The sequence below is a fragment of the Mytilus galloprovincialis genome, chromosome 9, assembly GCF_965363235.1.
Source record: "Mytilus galloprovincialis chromosome 9, xbMytGall1.hap1.1, whole genome shotgun sequence".
Classification (NCBI taxonomy): domain Eukaryota; kingdom Metazoa; phylum Mollusca; class Bivalvia; order Mytilida; family Mytilidae; genus Mytilus; species Mytilus galloprovincialis.
Genome location: NC_134846.1, coordinates 41,021,776 through 41,041,804, shown reverse-complemented (window position 1 = coordinate 41,041,804; position 20,029 = coordinate 41,021,776). Strand labels below are relative to the sequence as shown.

Genomic DNA, 20,029 nt, shown 5'->3' with positions numbered 1-20,029 from the left:
GAATATTTAAATGGATACAAAACTCATTTGGATGATTTTATTGTTCTTGTGCTTTTTACCTTGGAAAGTCAAAGCAGGTAAATTAAACATATTTCATGTCGTTGAAAATTGTTGCCATTTGACTAGGGATTTTCCATTTTGGATTTTCACCGGAGTTCAGTACTTTTGTGATTTAACTTATTATCGAAAGTAAATTTGTTCAATTCTTAAACGAATATTATGGATATCGCATGAACATAAGAACAATGATAAAAATACAACGATCATGATAGACAATGAAGCAATTATCTACCCGATATTTACTATAGGTCATCGTGTTGTCTTCAAACGTAATACATGTACAAGTTTAAGTTATTTTCCAGATATATCTCAGTTTGAAATTGAGTAATATGACATGTTTTCAACAGTTAATACACTTCTATTCTTTAGTTGTAACAGACAAATAAATATGTTTTATCTTTGAACATGTAAAAGGCATGACCTGAACAGATCTGAGGTCTCTGAAAAACAAATTCCATAATAGTGCATGTGATGAATTTACCGAAGTGAATTCTAACCAATTTACTAAACATAACTTTATAATTAATTGTTTAATTTTGAAAGAGCTGTACTGATCAAAATGGCTGATAAATTTTGTTATTTGTTGACCAAAGATTCACAAAAAAAACTTTTATTTTATTTTTTATTGCAACAGTGTGCAGGATTCCTCGAAATGACCTAGAGAAAGTATTTCAACTTAGTATTCATGTTTCGAGTTAGATATTATGACTTAGTTATAAGGCTTACCACCACAATTCAATTTGTTCGTTGATTCATTACTTTCGTCATTTAAATTTAAAAAAAAAGGATAAATATATGTTTAATTTAAAAACACAAACAACATGATTTCAGACTGCTTATTAATAGAAACGTCAATACTTGTAATTAGACAATATACGTATAGTGTCTTGAAATATGAAATTTATTTGTATGAGCACGGTGGGTATGGTTGTCCTGCGAGAGAACGTTCTGTGCTGGTGATTTGGTCCTGTCAGGTGCTGGTGGGTCCTGATTCTGTGCTGGTGGGTTTGTTTACATTGTATCAGAACGGCAATAAAAGGACTGTTTTGTTGCTTAATTTTTCTCTGACGCGTCATAAGTACCATGTGAAGTATATTACAACAATATTATATAGCAAAAGTCGTTCAAGTTCGTTAAACGGAATTGCCCTGACGCTGTGCTGGTGATAAGAAAAACGGTCCTGGTTCTGTGCTCCTATGCCCTGGTTTTGTGCCTTTATATTTTAGTTAAAAGTGGCATATGTTCAAGATCATTGATGCTGTACTGTTATTGACTAATTAACTGTTGTCTGCATTGACATTGTTTCGAATCTGTTTACTGTTATTATGAGAGAAAAAATACCCCTATTTTTTTATTTTTTTTTTAAATTAAATGTAATCTTATTTATTGGCCTGTTAATGGAACCCTTCTTGCCCCCTTTTGAGATAAGAAAATATGTTTACGATTTTCGGGATTACGATCATTTTGCAAGATCACCAAAATACGTTGTAATTTATACAATACTTATATATATAAAGTAGAGATGATGTGGTATGTTTGTTGTCAATGGACAAATTTACATAAGAAACCAAAGGAAGTATGTGTTAACAACCATACGTCATCGTACGACCTTCAACAATAACCCATGAAATAAAAATGTAAAAGGTTTTGCATAAAATGGAGAGCAAAAATATAGAACAAAGGACTTTCTGAGCGTTGGAATCATATGTCTTTAGCAGCTTAAAACTCATTTTTTTTTGTGAACAATTTAGTGCTGACTATAAGAATGACAATAGTATTGCGGGTTTTTTTGTTTGGTTTTTATTTTTGGTGGTGGGGGGGGGGGGGGGAATTGGGGGTAAGTTAGAGCGAGGTTACAGTGAAAGTTTTAAGCTTGGAATAGAACACACCATCTCTGTAGTAATGACTCCTTACTAAGATATTTCACTTCATCCATTTTTTTCTGCATTTTTTGATATTGTGAATTCCTAGTATTATTATATTAAAATGTAGCCTTAATTTAAATTACAGACAGCCGAGTACGCATTTTACTTTCAAGGCGTGTTTACGTTGATTGTTAAAGTCCTGAAAACGGATAAATGGAAACAAAAATGTTTGATATATCTTGCTTTTGATTCAGTTTTTTTAAACATAAATTAAGGTATTAAGGTATTAAGGTATCATTTAAGTAGGTAAGGTATACTACCCTCCTTTCGAAGTAGCCTGGTCCTACAGACAGAAAGATGTGTCATTTGTCGGACTAGTCTACTCATAAAGTAGGGTAGTTTACATAACCTAACTGACTTTTCTGTTCAGCAAGCAAGATAACCAAAGATATTCCCTTTGTCTACACACTCATTGAAATCGGCTTTAATATTGCAAAAGTTCAAGCAATTTGGGCAAAACATACCAAGTAAAAAAAAATCAAAAGGCAAATGTCTATCTACCTTGCACATTTCAGAAAATTCATATCAGATAACGAAACTGGGTCCAGCAACATGTATAAGCAATTTAAGATTTTGACCCTCACAGTTTCCATTCACCACAAATATTCTCGTTATAACGAATCATTTCAAATACAAAAATACCAGTTGCAGCCTTTTGTTTATCTATTAATATATGTATACGGATAAATTTATGAAAGGCAGCAGGGTCACCAGGGTGAGGAGTCCATGTCATCTGAAATAAATGCTAAGCATAGATCTAGAAAGTATGGTGGCCGGATGCGGCCATTTCGCCTATTCGCGTTTTCGCGTTTTCTCCTTTCACTTTCACGCGAAATCGGGAAATCGAGAAATCGAGAAAGCGAAATCGAGAAATCGAGAAATCGAGAAATCGAGAAATCGGGAAATCGAGAAATCGAGAAAAGTAAAAACTCGAAAACACGAAAGCGAAAACGCGAAAACGCGAAATGAATTTCTCGATTTCGCGTTTTTGCTTTCTCGATTTCCTGATTTCCCGATTTCCCAATTTCTCGATTTCTCGATTTCTCGATTTCCCGATTTCCCGATTTCCCGATTTCCCGATTTCCCGATTTCTCAATTTCTCGATTTTGCTTTCTCGATTTCTCGATTTCCCGATTTCGCGTTGGAAATGTGAGAGGAGAAAACGCGAAAACACGAAAAGGGGAAATGACCGCAATCCGCCACCATAAGAAAGCGACAGATAATCATGACATTAAAAAAACTCTCTTCTTTTCGACTTTTTTCGAACAAATTGAAACATAAAATGAATTATATAGTATTGTGGAATTTTTAACTTGTGTTCAATTCATTGGTTACACCTTTTACTTGTATAACAATCCTGTCAAGTATGAGCTGGGTAAAATATTTCAGAAAAGAAGATGGAAATGTGAAAGTTTCCGTGCGTCAGGTGCAGCAGCATACGAACAGTTAACATGCCTCGTCAGGGTGGAAGCTAAAAAGTCCACAAAAATTTGATTTAAAACCTTTATTCGTTCCAACAAAGTTATTGAGATTTTGTTGAGGATTTAACCATCTACGACAACAAGAATTTTTTTTTTAGAATTTACAGCTCTTCTATAAGTATATGCAAAGCAAACCATTGATCAAATTGCTTGCTATGATTGTTTGGATGTTTGTAAACGACAGGTAAGTAGTCTGTTTACTATATACTAGAATTTGTTTGGACAATAAACATTAACTCCAATTCCTGTCAGTTTGTATTTGTCCAATCAAATCCCAGTATGTATTGAAACTCCGCCTACCTATTGTTTGAAAACATCCAAGCAAACATAGCAAGCAAGTCAATCAAAGTTTTTTTTGCATGCTTTTATAGAAGAGCTGCACTATATAATGCAAAGAAGCGTTTAAGTCTTTCGCCAAAAAAAACTATCAATTTTAGTTTGTCCTATGTAAACTTCCGTACCATTTCCTTCCATTCATGACTGTAAAATATTTCTTGGTACCTTCTTAATTCCTTTATAAGTCTTATGTAAACATAATTATGACATAACTGATGTGAGCACAAGATTCACTGCACACTTTTAAAGTTCTGCTTCATCAAACATTAAAATGTGAACTTAAGTTTTGAGACTTTTTCAATCGACACGATTGGGATTTTTGTATATATGAGAACATGGTTTATCTATTAGTTGAAAATGCGGCTTTGAACTAGCTTTCAGTACCTGCGAGCATTCGTTGTTCAATAATGTGTGTCTTTGTGTTATTATTTTATGTGATAAATTGTTGTGTTGGTACACCACTGTAACAATGAAGGAGGAAATGAGGAGGGTTGGTTGGGTGGAAGTGGGGAGGGGTATGCGGAGCGCTAACAAACATGTCTATGCAGCATGGGCTTTGACCATTGATGAAGCATCAATGTAAGGGGCATTTAATATCTTAATAAAACTATTCTTATTTTAGATACTATATATTATTATCTGATATTGGACAAAAGATGTTGCCCTTTTATGTAATTATGTAAAACAAGTTACGATCATTTGAAAACACATATTAAACAACCAAATGGATGCACAAGAGCTAAAATAGGAGTCATAGATCCTATTGACAACAATTATCTGCCCAATTTTATTGATTTTGTAACATTTGTTTCAAATATGACCAACTTCTTATCCAAAATCACCAGCACCGTATCAGGACCCACCAGCACAATGACAGGACCCACCAGCACAGTATCAGGACATGAATAAATTGAGAAAATTCTAAATTTTAATAAATTGCAAAGTTTTTTCACAAAATAGTTTTGTCGTGTGGATTACGGTATAGAAAGCGGACTCTATGAGCATTTTTGTTTTAGATTTTCAGTTCTAGATTTTCTGAAAATGAGCATGTTTGTGCTACGCTTACTGAAACAGTTTAGAGGGTCAACTTTTTAATGGTTTACATATGAACCCATAAGAAACAAAATTGAAAAATCTCAACTGTTTTCTTCCATTTTTTATGAGTGAAAACGTAAAAAATCATCATTTTCGTCTTTGTTTACATTTTTTCATTGATCACCAGCACCCGTCAGGACCGAATCACCAGCACAGAACGTTCTCTCGCAGGACAACCATACCCACCGTGATGAGGCTTAGAAACGAGGGAAATGCGAGGTTATACCGAGCATTTCCCCTGTTTCGTGCCGAATGCAAATAAATTTCATATTTCAAGACACTAGACGTATATTGTTTTTATACTGAAATCGATAAAAATTTTAAAAAATAACAAAAATTTGTAAAAAATATTGTTAAAAAAAAAGTGTTTGGAATTTCCCTTTTGGGGTACCATTTTGGGGTATTTCCCTATGACCGTAGTCAAGGCGGTAGGGCATTGACATTTTAAGGAATTAGAAAGGGAAAATGAACTTAATTAATAACTTTAATAAACATGGTATATACATTACCAATTTGAAGACATAAGTTTAAATTCATAAACGTTTGACCATTTTTACTACACGTTGTTATGGTTGTGACGTGATGTTGTTGGTGAAATACAGTAGTGCCGGTAAGAAGGCGGGGCTTATAGGTTAGTTGAGGTCATTGACGTATAAAGCTAACGTTTATACGTATAGCTTTATCTGTATAGTAAGATAGCTGATTGCAGTATAAAAAGATTAAAAAGAATAATCCGTATTTAAAAAGATGACCTCATCAACCCAAAGTAATATGCATTGGGTAGATTAATTCAGATATAAGTTGCTCAGTATCCGTCCACATGCCCTCTGAATCGATGATTGGCGGTTACAAATCTGATGTATGGTAACATTTACATAAAATATCTGTTTCTAACCATACGGCAAACATTGATTGAAAATTTTGTTTGAGGTAGTAACTTTTCAATTTTTACTATTTTAGGCCATGGCATGACAATAACTCCCAACAGAATGACTTGGCTAGATAGCTTTAGTTACTGTAGCTTAGCTTCTGAAGACAGTATACCCTATTTAGCTGACGGCGAATACAGAGGTTGGGGTGGTGGGATTTATTTAAACTCGCAATGGATGTTTCATAAAGGTAACAATACAATCAATAGTGTAATAGGGTATCAAAGTTAATAGCATTGTTCTTTTATAAGATAGAGGTTATACTAGCTATCTAATTGCTGGATAAATCCGTATATTTATGTCTTTCTTTTAAATCTTTAACACTCTTTTTTTACGACTTTAATAATGAGCAAAACCCGTATTGCAGAGTTACCTACACATGAAAGGGGATATAACAATATTGAACATATTTTTCAAAAAGCAATAAACCACGTTCAGGTTATAACAGTGTAATATTCAAAACAAATACGACAAACAACAACAATAAAAATGATTATAGATACAAGTAAGTACTATAAAACGCTTTTCGTCGATAACAAACTCAGTAGTGACGCTCTAATAAAAATGTAAGAAGGACAAATAAAGGTTGAAGTTTAAAGCGCATTGAAGACTCACAAAAGGTTTTGGCTAATGTGACAAAAATGACAATATATTGTCTTGGTAGAAAATCCTTGGTATTTCATTATTTATTCACGTTTTGTAAAAAATCAATCTATGATTAGGAATTTCCAACTGGATAACAGGTACTTTATTTGTTTTATTTTTTATTAGATTAGAAAGATTAGAAAATTAAAACAATAAATAGAATTGCATCGCTTAGAAATCGTTTCATTGACAGTTTGATAGGAACACTTTAATTTATCATATATTTTGGACGAGATATTACTTAACTGTTGCATACAGATTATCACATGTAACCGTATTTATTGTTATCGTTATTCGGATTGGTTTCTTTATGGGCAAATACCAGTTTTTCTTTCCGCAACAATGATTTTACAAAGGTTTGTGTGCACCTAATTAACCTGATTTGATCACAATAAATCATCCCAAAAATTTATAAAACATTTGCTGGACTAACAGTTGATGCTTTAATAGTTATGTTTGCTACCAAAAATTACTCATATTCCCCTTTTATAAAATTCGACTTCGACGGCTGATATTCCGCACATCGAACATAAGGATTACATAAAACTCATAATAAAACATATTGAAGGTTGATATCTAGTTACTGAATAAGATACTTCTACAAAGTGTGTAATATTGTAGAGAAGTATCATTCAAGAAATACAAACGATATTGAAATGTATCTGTCTAAAATGTAATTTCCAGTGACACTCGCATATATGTCCGTCGTCAATCGACATGCGACTTAAATTTATACTTACATGTGACATACGAGTTTCGTTAATAAATAATAGATATAACAGGTGTCTTTCCCTTCACGAATTCCAATCTCAATTTGATGAAAAACTTGATTACTTTATGGTAAACATTGTATTATCTTATAATGAATGTACTTGAGCCGAGAAGTAGAAGCTTGGTGAGTGTTTTTTTTTTTTACGGAATCATCTCTACTATTGTACCACATGTATCATCATATAAAAAAAACATTTAACAAAAGTAGCAATGCTTAGTTATGCGTTTTTTAGATATCGGTTTCGTGAATTTAATTGTTCATATACAATGTTTGTATTCTTTCATTTCAAGGATGTCATAGCAATTCTGGATCAATGAATAGTAATGGTGTCTATGATATTAAAAGGTTAAAACCAATACTTTGTTCAGAGAAATGTAAAATGAACGAATATTTTGCAATGAAAGTAAGTAGCGCGTTTTCTTTTTTATATAATGCTATTGCTATTTACTTAAACGTGACATTGGAAATTTCTAATTTATGTTGCAATTATTTACGGCTTCATTGTCCCTGTTCTTAATTTTGTCGTGCCGTTGCATTGATAGCTCTCATTATTAATTGTGTATGGTTTTGAAGACTTTCGATTTAATTTGAAATTTTAACCATGCCAACTATTTCTCTTTTTTTAAGTGTATCTGCTTCACATTACACATAAATCATGTAAATTTCATAAGTTTTAAGATTATGCCATATGCCAATGTACCATTGTGATACATGACCAACTGCAAAATTCACCCTTTCATTCAGCTAGCACCAATAAAACCCCTATAACCACACAGTTGTGCTATTATGTTATTTATGTAGTTGAGCTTATTCTGTACCTAGGGAACTTATTATACTTGTATTGCAGTACAACTGGTGTCTTTGTCTACATTCTCTTTACAATTTGGAGGAAGTTGATTCGTCAAAGTGCACGTACAAATGTGCAGGGTCAAACAATAATGTATGTGGAGAAAGATCTCATTTTACCGTGTACCAGCACTTTATTGGTACGTGATTTGTTTAAATTTGCCTACTATTGTAGCATACAAACAGCTTCTCTTTATTTTTCACCAAAGATTAAAAACGCTTACCTTTAAATACATACATATATATTTATTCATGAAAACACAAAAATCAGGTAAGTATATAATGAAGTATTATTTATATGGTTAAGACGTTTTCATCCTTAACGGGACTTATGTAACTCAGTAACGTTACCACGGGTAGTATTTCCTTTACGCATTCAGGTTTGCTTTAAATGTCTCAATGAAGTGCTTCTCCAGAACCTTTCTATATTCGTCATCATCAACGCGGCGACATTTTTAGAACGGCAACATTTTAAATTTTCAATTGGCGCATATGTCTAGGTGTTCACTTAGTGGTATTTTCTGTAAGTTTGGATGGCTGGTTTGTTGTTTGTGGACACGTTCTCTTGTACTTAGTTTCCGAGTTTGTTCGATGTAATTTCCTTTACATGTTGGGCATGTTGTACAGTAAATAAATTTCTGAATGTGCAAGTCATGTGTGCAGTTACATGAACTATTTATAAAAATAAAGATATAGGAAGATTTGGTGTGAGTGCCAATGAGACAACTCTCCATCCAAATAACAATTTATAAAAGTAAACCATCATAGGTCAATGTACGGTCTTCCACACGGAGCCTTGGCTCACACCTATAACAAGCTATAAAGGGCCCCCAAATTACTAGTGTAAAACCATTTAAACGAGAAATCCAACGTTCTAGTCTATATGTCCACTTTTAAATGTTTCTGATAAACACGTTTTAATATAGTTATAGCTATCGTTACTTCAAATTCCACATCCTGAATCTCTACATGTTTTCACAAAAACATTTGCAATTAAATTGCTCTTTTGAAATCCTTTTTAAGTTTATTGGTTGTCTCCTACCATTTATTATAGAGTTCGATGGAATTATTTTCCTTATCCTCTCACTTTCCATTAGAAAGGGTTAATTCGTTTTGATGGCGTTATACACATTGGTGATGCCAGGATCATGCGTATTGACGAACGGAATTATGATTTTTTATGTTTTTTGTTTAGTAATTCAATGTTGAGTTATACTGCGTTCTTCAGCCTTTTTTTCGCTTTTTAATATATTTATATATATGTGTGCGTGTGCGTATGAGTATGTGTGTGTATTTACACAAAATCATATTCGTCCCGAGTTCTGTAAAAGCGGTTGTCATTATGGAAAGCAAAACACTAAACTAAAAGTGCTATCAAAATCAAATTTATGTGCAGATAATGCTCAACTAGAAGTATTTTGGTATATCGATTTTGCAATGAATAGATAAGTTTTATAGATATTTATCCATTCAAAAGACAGTCAACAATTTAATTTATGTTAATTCATATTCATTGAAATTCATTTAATTCATAGGTAAATCCAAACCCAAGCCTGATGTCGATCAAAGATTTGCCTGCTCTGTTATTATGCCTCGAAATGGTACGTTTGTACTGAAAGCTGTAGACTGCTCTTCTAAATACTGGACAGCATGTGTAATATATGGAGGTAAATCTTCTCAAGAAAAGTTAGGTTACCACTTGTCCTTCCTGATTCAATAGTATGACGTTCTATAATAATTACTCTTAGAAGTATTCAGTATAAATATACTCCATCTCAAACTAGTTTTTATATATTATTTAATTTATCCTTTTACAAATTTTGATGTATACTTAATACAAAAGTCGATAAGTCTGAAAAGACCAGTTTTGTCTGAAATTGCATGATTTTTTACTCGACATTCTTTATTTGTCTGAATAATTATAAAACAATTTTTGACATAGTATAAATTTGTCTAATAAGGTTATTAATTTTTTTTGACAAATATCTTGACAGTATGGACAGTGTCTAAAAATTTCCCGACACTTTCTGTATTATCTGATAAGCGTCTTGGTTAGTCTGGACCAATTCTTGACTGTCTTAAAATTGTCTCGATCAGTCTTGACATATTATTGACATTATTAATAATGTCTGAATATGTCTGGACATATTCTTCACATTCTAAACAATGTCTGAATATGTCCCGACGCAGTCTTGACAGTCTCAAATGTGTCTTTACACTATCTCTACAGAATAAACTTCGCCTGAAACATGTACAGAATCGTTCTGCACTGTTTATAACTTTCTATTGCTGTTATATACTCCGTTTTATTTTGACTAAACTAGACTTTGAACAATCTAGGATTAATTTTGTATAGTAAGATACCCTTTGAGTGCAACTAAGTTGGAACACTCTGAATAATCTTCCATGTAATTTATTTTGATTAAATTTTTTAAAACGTTTAATTATTTTTTCACTTGGAATATACGTCAAAGTTACTGACAAACAGCATTTAGATTTTTGCCGTTCGCAAAACTGCCATACTTAAATAGCTATATAGGTGACTTGAGGTAGTTTTAAAATGTGACCATGTGTCTCTTTTGGACACAACAATTCATCTTTTGCCTTTGTGTAGCTAAAAAGAGGGCGCTTTTTCGTTTAGGTCAAAAATAAAGGCAACAGTAGTATACCGCTGTTCACACTGATAAATCCATGGACAAAAAACAAAATCGGGGTAACAAACTAAAACTGAAGGAAACGCATTAAATATAAGAGGAGAACAACGACACAACATCACAATGTAACACGCACAGAAACGGACCAAGCATCAGACAAAATCCCACGAGAATAACAAATATAACATCAAAACCAATTTGTTCCCATCTTAATTCAAAAACCTGATTCATTTTTTTACAATAACTAAAAACATTTTTTCATTCAAATTTGAGTCTAATTTTATTATTTTTTATCAAAAATCTTTGGGAATTATTTAATTCATTTTTTAAGTTAAAATAATTAACTTCATAATTTTGCTGAAGAAAATCCATTTTTATTCAATTTGTTTTAATCAAAATGATAATGTTCATTTTCATCTATCAACAAACTTTTTAAATGGTAGTAGGATGGTCGGTCAACTGATAAGATGTAAGGCTGATTACAGGTCGAGCAGTACTTTTTCATTTTACAGTTATGTGTACCATTGGGTGTGGAATACCTTAATGTTATGGGGGACATCCTGTCCACCGGTAATACTTATATTCCAACAGATGACACTACACAAATTTTTATCTTTTAAGTCAAGGAGTAAGACTATAAAATCCTTTGAAGCATTAGGATACCGTCATACTTTGCTATTTATAAAAACAATATTTTGGTACAATCATTATTTAACATATTAACATTGAATATTATGAATCTAGGATGAACTATGTCTACAATATAATTGATTTTAATCATTTAGTAATTATCCATACAAATTAGAATCGAAACTTGTAATTATTTACATTGTTTTATACATGTATATCAACATACATTTGTACCCATATTTCTATTGTTAATACTTTAGATTTCATAGCCATATTTGTATTTGTTATACTATTTATATACCCGTATTTTCATTTATTTTACATGCCCAACTTTTATTTTTGTTGTTCGAAGTGTAATTGTAAATGAAACAACAGTATATTATATAAAGAGAAATAAAGATTAAAGTTATATCATGAATATTAAGAATTGTCAAGTAATATTTAAATACAATTTAAAATGTTCAGAATATGTCAAGCCGTTCTGAGAAAAAATAAGAATGTCGAGAATATGTCAAGAAATTACAAGACAGTATTCAGATGTCAAGAATTGTCAAGAAATGTTTAGAACATATTCAGAATGTTAAGAATTTGTCAAGAAAAAGTAAGACACAAGTCATACTTTTGGAGAATGTCAAGTAAAAGTTCATGCAAATCAAGACAAAAAATGTTTTTTTCAGACTTTTAAACTTTTGTAGTGAATGTATCGATTCATTATCACATTGTGCTGTTTTAACATGACGTTGTTTCACATTCACATTAAATAAAGATATTCTGCGATTGACGTTGGAAAAGTGTCAACTATAGGAAATACTGCACACTCATTTCGTATAATATATTAACCACAAATCACAAAATGAACTTTTAAAGTGATTATTTGTTTATTAAATGCTCAATGTTGTATAAACATATTTTATGCTAGCCGGAAAAGTCCAAGACAAACACTCAATGCCATTCGTTTATTCGACAATTGTGTCGTCAACCAACTGTTTTCCAGATGAGAACGTTAGTTTACCAAGCTTGATTTGACATCGTTTGAATAGAAATATCATTGATATTAATTCAATACAAGTACACTAAAAAGGAAAAGATGAATAGAAGTATGACTTGGATTAGTAGCTTTTAAAACATTTTTAGACATTTTGCTGCGAGTTGATAACTTATCATTTTCCTGACAGGAATGAATGATTTATAGTTGCATTAAAATATTTCTCATTTTTGTAAGTGTTATTTTGTGTTCCCAATACCTGTCATGAAGCCTTCACACAATTACATTTTGTGATGATAACTCGCGTATATTTTTGACAATTATTTCCTTTTAATAGTGGTAGTGTCCTTTTTTCATCGTTTTAGCTTCGTTATTCTTTTGAAAGTAACATTTGAAACTTCTGATGGCACTTTAACGTCGTTATCAGCTATTTTTTTCAAAGTAATAAAGCTGTAATACACAATTAACGGAGCGAATATACAGGGTAATGTAGGTTAAGGAAAGTACGATACATTGATGGTGTACTGATAACTCATTGTGTCGTCATCTATAGCGTGCCGTAAGCCATTTGTGTGTAGGAGTTGCATTTAATGTTGATGGTTTCAACTTTTCATGGTGCGAAACGATCCATGTATCCTACATCATAGATTTATCAGCCCATTAAGTAGTGACGTATATAAATCGCCAACAAATAAAATAGAACATTCACCTGATTCAAACAGGTCTATATCGAGACATTATATCTTTCAATGATTTTGTATTTTTTTTTTAATTTTTAGAACAAGACAAGTTTGTACTGACCTGGAATATTTATCCAAATGTTCGTTAAATGTCAGTGATTGAATTAAAACATCTCCAAGTTTATTTCGATCTATTTCTGGATATAAATGAGTTAATCAGTAATAAATTGTTTCACATGTCTAATGCATGAAAAGATTAGTATATTAAATTATAACAACATTCCGGTCGGGTTGATAGTTTTGCCGGTCACTATTACCTTATCGTCGAGCTCATTAAATTCACATTCTGCTACGAGGTCTTTATACCTATATATATTTTTTTTAATATATGTAATCAGTCTCTTTTTTTATTTTAGTAACTAGACAACTCGGATTCACAGAAATTTATCAGTCAGTAATTATTAGATGTGAACACGTCTTCCTTGAATTCATATTTTGTTTATGTTACTTTAATATGTTTGTTTCAGTGTCTTCGTTTATTTCATTTTCTTCATTTTAGTTACCAGGCAAATGGGATTCACAGATTCTTATCAGTCGGCAGGTAGTAGATGTTCCTCGTCAAATGGGTCAATACTTAGCACCATCGACAATCTTGATAAATTGGAGGATGGAAGAGAGTACTGGTCAAATATCTTTAGATCCAGATTTCTGAAATGGACAACTAAGGCAACATTCGACGAAGTCTGTTGTAGGTTTATATGTAAATCAATTCGTAAATTCAGAAATTATTGCGATGTTTTTATTATTGCGAAAAATGTGACAGTGTCATATTCGCAATAATTTAAACTCGCATTTTGAACATTTTAATCTGATGTAAATAGGATTTTTTTCAATATCGCAAAAATTAAAATCGGGTTTTTAGTCTAAAATGACAAAATCACAATAATAAATGCACGCAATAATTTATGAATTTACAGTAATTGCATTTAATTCGAATTGTTCGTACCACGCAAGCCATTTGGTTCTGTTGATGATAACGATAATAAATCACATTACTCATACAAGTAAACGTTACAATACTCACTCCAAAACGGTTCTCAAGCACATGTTTACGTTATCATTGAGGAGCTCATACGTTTAGTACATGACTGGTTCGGGTGTCCCAGTTCAATGTATTCTGTGTAAGACTGATTCAGCGTCTAATGTTGTGAAGGACGATATAAGGTGTCAAATGTGGTGGCTCTTATGTTGTACGGTTTTGTGCTGTTTCGTCATGAGAAAGTTGTTCTTTCTTTTTCATGGTTTTTTACATTACGGATTTTGTCATTTTGTGTTGTCTACTATTTTCATTACTCGGCGCTATGATTTTTAAATCAATGTTCCCTTTTTATGCTAAGCCTGTTTTTTTTATTCATTCAAGTAAGATTAGTTTATTCGATACGAATACTGTAAATTCAGAAATTATTGCGAGGTTTTTATTGTTGCCAAAATTGCGATAGAGTTGTAAACGCAATAATTTAAACTCGCATTTTAAAATATTTTATATGAATAAGAAAGGATTTTTCCAAAATCGTAAAAAAATAAAATCGCATTTAAGTCTAAAAATGACAAAATCGCAATAATAAATTCACGCAATAATTTCTGAATTTACAGTATATAACAGGTCGCCGCATTAACCTTGACAATTGATTTCGTATTCAAATCAATTTCTGTGAATTAATACTTGTGCAACTTACAAAATATCCTCGATATTTGTGGGTAGCTAAAATAATTGAACATGTTGAATTGATTGATGCTTCTACATAAAACCTACACTGAAAAACAAAAGTAACTGTTCATAATGTCTGAAGGAAAGGAGTATACTTTTCATTCTATTTTAGATCAAACTCATTGTAAAGTCAAAGCATGGAATACTGCGCGAATAATATCATCATATGAAACATTTCAATATGTATGGTACAAATCAGTTATCAAAGGTACCAGGATTATAAATTTATACGCCAGATGCGCGTTTTGTCTACACAAGACTCATCAGTGACGCTCAGATCAAAATAGTTAAAAAGCCAAACTAGTACCAAGTTGAAGAGCACTGAGGACCCAAAATTCCAAAAAAGTTGTATAAATATATGATATCAAGTTAAGGCCACACGGCACATATTTGTTTTATCTATGATCCAGGGGGCAAAAACACACGAAAAAAATAACCATATCAGTCAAAGGAAAATATGGACAGAATATCCATTCTAACAATAAACTCGTCCTAAATACTAGCTATAGGAATACAAATTAAAAGCAAGATATCTGTTGTGTCTATGAAATACTCATTAGTGACTTCGAATCAAAGCTTGAAAAATGTCATATTGAGTACGAAAAGGATGAGCCTTAAGTACTCAAAGTTTCGAACGGTTTTAAGGAATAGAGGTTACTGTAATGTATTTATAATACTCGGAACGAAAATCTCTACCCTTTTTATCATATCTATAGTTTTGTTAACAGTTAATCCATTATTTTGACCATATTAATGATACATTTGTAATCAATGATAAAAAGTAAAATCTCAAAAATACTGAACTCAGTGGAAAATTCAAAACGTAAAGTCCATAATAATATATATATAATTTATTAGCCTCCTATTGGAGACTATATAAAAAAGCAAAGACAATTACAATTGATCATATACAAACAACACGAGTTTTTATTTACACAAAGATAGTTAATAAAGACAGGATCACGACGAAAATTTCAATTATTTACACATGTTCTTTACAGTTTGAAGATAATTTGTGTACTACTACATTGTAGTAGCAGTTGCGGTTCGGCAAAAATTTACAAGAATTGTAATTAAAATTTACACACATGAAGTTAAACTCTTTGCGTTCCTAATTATCTAAATCAAAATCGGTGTCACAGGCAGAATACAATTTATCAATTTATTGTCAGTCATATTTCCTAAGTAAACACTAAATGTAATCGGGTTTATGTCTACAACACTCCTCCAAAATTGATCTCGAGCATCAACTATATAGTCACATGATAGTATCACATAAGTACAAGGATCATCAAATAGTTTATGGATTGTCCATGGATTTATGAGTTTGAACAGCGGTATACTACTGTTGCCTTTATTTACTACATTTATCACATAATATTCTGTTGTTTTGTAAGTTTTTAACGTATTATACAGCACGTTAATGTAACAAAATGGGCATACCTGCGCATCAGTGGGTGACGTAGTGTTACTCTCCACGCCGCATGCAGTACACAACACGAGTGAATGTCTTTAAAAACAAACAAACCGGGATCCACTGCAATAAGATGATGCCACAATGTGATAAATTGACGACTTGACTATCGATTTCCAAGTTGCAGAACTTTGAAATTGTCCATCATTGAACAACAACTGATCTATATTAATAAGAATTTACAGACTTTTACATGAAAGATATATAAACCCAAACCTATGTAGTATCTATGTTCAATAGCTATATATACGTATAGTACACATGTGCATATAATAACAAGTTATCAGAAACGTCCTTGCTTACATAATGGATATTGAAGTATTCCAAAAAAAATCACATTACAATCTCAGTGACTCTTTATAAAACTCTGAAAGATAAGACGATAAAATGAAACAGGTAAACACAGAAGATTTTTGATATCGTTCATTTACCCTCCTCCTTTGATTATGCATCAACGTCATCTTCAAATATACTAGGAAAATGACAGAGCTGATGTAAAATATTAATATATTTACAGTCTTTTCTTAAAAAACTATAAGATTTCCTAAATTGTAATTCACTTTCTCAGCAATGCACATGCAGGAAATGGATCAACTCGGTCAATTTTTCGGCAAATTTAATGTTAAAAATGAATGATAATCATATTGTACACAAATTTGAGACATATACGATTTTCAAAGAGGGCATTTCCAAAATTGTTAAACTTATTTCAATGTTTAAGAGTTGTTTTGTTTAGGTATATCAATTTGTCATCAAACTCAAACTTCGTTTTACTTTTTACTTGAAAGATATAACCTTTTTGTTTTATTATTTTTTCAGTTGAAGTAAATGGATTGTTAAATTTGAATTGTTTACATTTAGACGTGAAATACAGGAACGTTAAGTATCAGCCATTGCCTTGTAATTACCCGTACACGGCCATCTGCAAGCCCAAACAACCAGGAGATCAAGCTGTCGTTAGACAGTGTCAAACTAGTAAATATTTAAATTTGTATATTTCTTATGTATATAAAACTTAGGTGACATGTTATAACTGTCAATGCGGCAACTTTCCGGCAAAGTTCAATTGAAATGGATTCTACCAACAATAGACAATAGTACGGCCTTCAACAATGTTAAAATTTCCAACCGTATAATCTTAGCTTGCAGGCTGAAACATTGAAACATGAAAAATACGGAATTATTAAATTGAGAAAATTAACGGCACAAAACAATAAACGAAAAACAAATAGGACAAACATCAACAAGCAAGAGCCATTAAAATACAGGCTCCTGACTTTGGTTAAACATGTTGTTAAGCGATTAGTCCTCCCCTAACCTGAGACAGTTGTGTAACAGCACACCATAAGAAAAAACTATCAAAATCAGTTGAAAATGACTGAACTCATCAGATCGATTCGAAGCATTAAACATGTCTTACAAAATCTCAGACCGGACAAAGCAGGGTACATCCCTAACAACAAAAGACTGAAAGTACATATCTGAGGGTACTGTCAGTTGCTGACAGCTAGTTCATCGCCAATATCAACTAATAAAAGAAACCATGTTTCTATGGCTAATATATCAATCAGTACACATACAACATCCAATTAATTTAGTATAACGACTTCATGAACATCCAGAGAAAAACATGACCTTGTGTTATGCCAAAACATTTGTATCGACAGATTGTCGTACTGTACCAGTCCTTTAGAGTTACAAAAAGAACTAAAAGGCATTTGTAAGGGAAAGGCTAACGAGATATTTAAACTAATATGCCAAAAACATTCTGAAAAAAAACCCGACTAAAATATCAATAACACTTCACATAGCACAACATTAACAACTAAATAATGAACATCGCGAGCCCGACCAAGTGACAAGGGTGATCTTCGGTGCTCCAGATTTGAAACATATACGAAATACAGATACGTTAAGTATATTCCAATACCTTGTGAATGCAAGTACACGGCCATCTGCAAACCATCTGCAAACCCAAACAACCAGGAGATCCAGCCATCATTAGACATTGCCAAACTAGTAAAGATATAGTTGTGCTCATAACTTATAAGTTCTCAAAAGACGAATAAAAAGATAGAAACAATGAAATTAGGTTGTTTATAAAGAAATGGCAACAATACCACAGAGATATTTATAAGTATATGTTAAAATTAAACTGGCAATGTCATTATAAAAAAAGAGTAAATTGTCATTTTCAATTAACAAAATTTCCAAAAGGATAAATTAAGGCGACAGAGTATTAGTGATGTTCAAATCTCATAATTCGATTTCAAAGATACAAATCAAGGTAACAAACGAACATTGGAAAAAAAACCCGGAGGAGTTGATATAGGAGTATTCTGCATATAATAGATTAAGGTGTATATCTAAAAAATCTTAAGAAATCTTTAAAAATTACTGGAAAAATATTGCCAATATTTTTTTTAAAATTCTGCATGGATTTTTGTGCATCTTTTATTAGTTGTTGCATGTTTCGAGTCCGATGGCAAACATATCAAGCATATTCAGGTCAAGAACAATCACAACAACATTAATTAAACAAATATTTTGAAACATTGGAATGGTCGATCAATTTCGTCTAAAGATAACACTATATACATATTTTATAACATAGTAATGTGATCATGTCAGCATGGTATGATATTTTTCATATGAAAATTGCCATGATTTCTAAATTAACCCTTTACAGGCAATGATATCACCACAATCGCTAGAAATCAACCAGAATCAGAGCAGAAACCGGAGCCTACTCCAAAATCGTTAAGTACGGAAACCGTGCATAAAACTAGTTTTGTATCGACAACATCTGACGATAAGAGTACAAATTCAGTCAAAACTTCTTCTCCAAAAGGCACGTCGACAAATTTTGTATCGAAGAATTCAGAGTATACAGACCTTTTCACACACGACCATTCTTTTTCATTGACCAGATCCGTTTTAGTATCCTCATCGTTATCAAGTTTAAGTGAAACTACTGTCATTAAACGCACAGATCATCATACATTAACTGTACCATTGGATAATGAAAACAGAACAATTATAAATGAAACTACAAATACTGATTCATTTTATATAACCACTGTTTCAATAGGTACGTGAATTTAATTAACTTCTACTTATATTGAATGATTGTTTTCATAACATCAAGCAACTATATTCAAAATTATAATGTTATCATAAATATTCCGTGCAAGGTTTGAAATTGATTCAACTGTGATGTATACCAAATTACCACATTGTCTGCAGAAAATGTATACAAGACTGGGATAGACATTTAGCTAATCGGAAGCTTTTTGATCATCAAGGTTTTGTGACGAGCTTTACTTAACATGTTGAGAGTTTTCCATTTTCTCAGAACTAAAATAAAGAATGAAACAGAAAATTATAAAGCAAACAAACAAAAATTCAAACATATTTCATCATTACTAAATTACCTATGAGACTAGAAAAATTGAAGTAAACATTATTAACAAACACACGGATGATGTGTATGACATCGTATATGTGCATGAACACTGCGAACGTCAATAAAATTTGTAAGAATAGGTACATGGCAATGTACTGTTAATATTTTCACACAGTATCACACGACAAGAAACGTTTGAACATACCAATTTCGACAAAACTAGCCAATGCCTTATTACATCCGGATATATTGCATTTATTCTGTATGGACTGTGGATATTATTATATATAAAAATAGATATTTTGATTATAGTAGGTATTAGCAATGCAAGTACCATTACAAA

General features: G+C 31.9%; 1 protein-coding gene and 1 long non-coding RNA gene across 2 annotated transcripts in view; both read left to right on the top strand.

The window, feature by feature from the left end:
- LOC143046888 (uncharacterized) lies at positions 1-8,225 on the top strand. Its single transcript, XR_012969292.1, has 4 exons — positions 1-77; positions 5,858-6,016; positions 7,534-7,646; positions 8,091-8,225. It is a non-coding gene; the product is annotated as an uncharacterized LOC143046888 (long non-coding RNA).
- A 1,401-nt stretch (positions 8,226-9,626) lies between these two features.
- LOC143046553 (uncharacterized) overlaps positions 9,627-20,029 on the top strand; it is a 32,274-nt gene continuing 21,871 nt past the window's right edge. The window contains exons 1-2 of the mRNA XM_076219712.1: positions 9,627-9,756; positions 13,598-13,786. Of these exons, the coding sequence (XP_076075827.1) occupies positions 9,678-9,756; positions 13,598-13,786 (268 nt within the window). The 5' untranslated portion in view covers positions 9,627-9,677. The remainder of the gene's footprint in view (positions 9,757-13,597; positions 13,787-20,029) is intronic.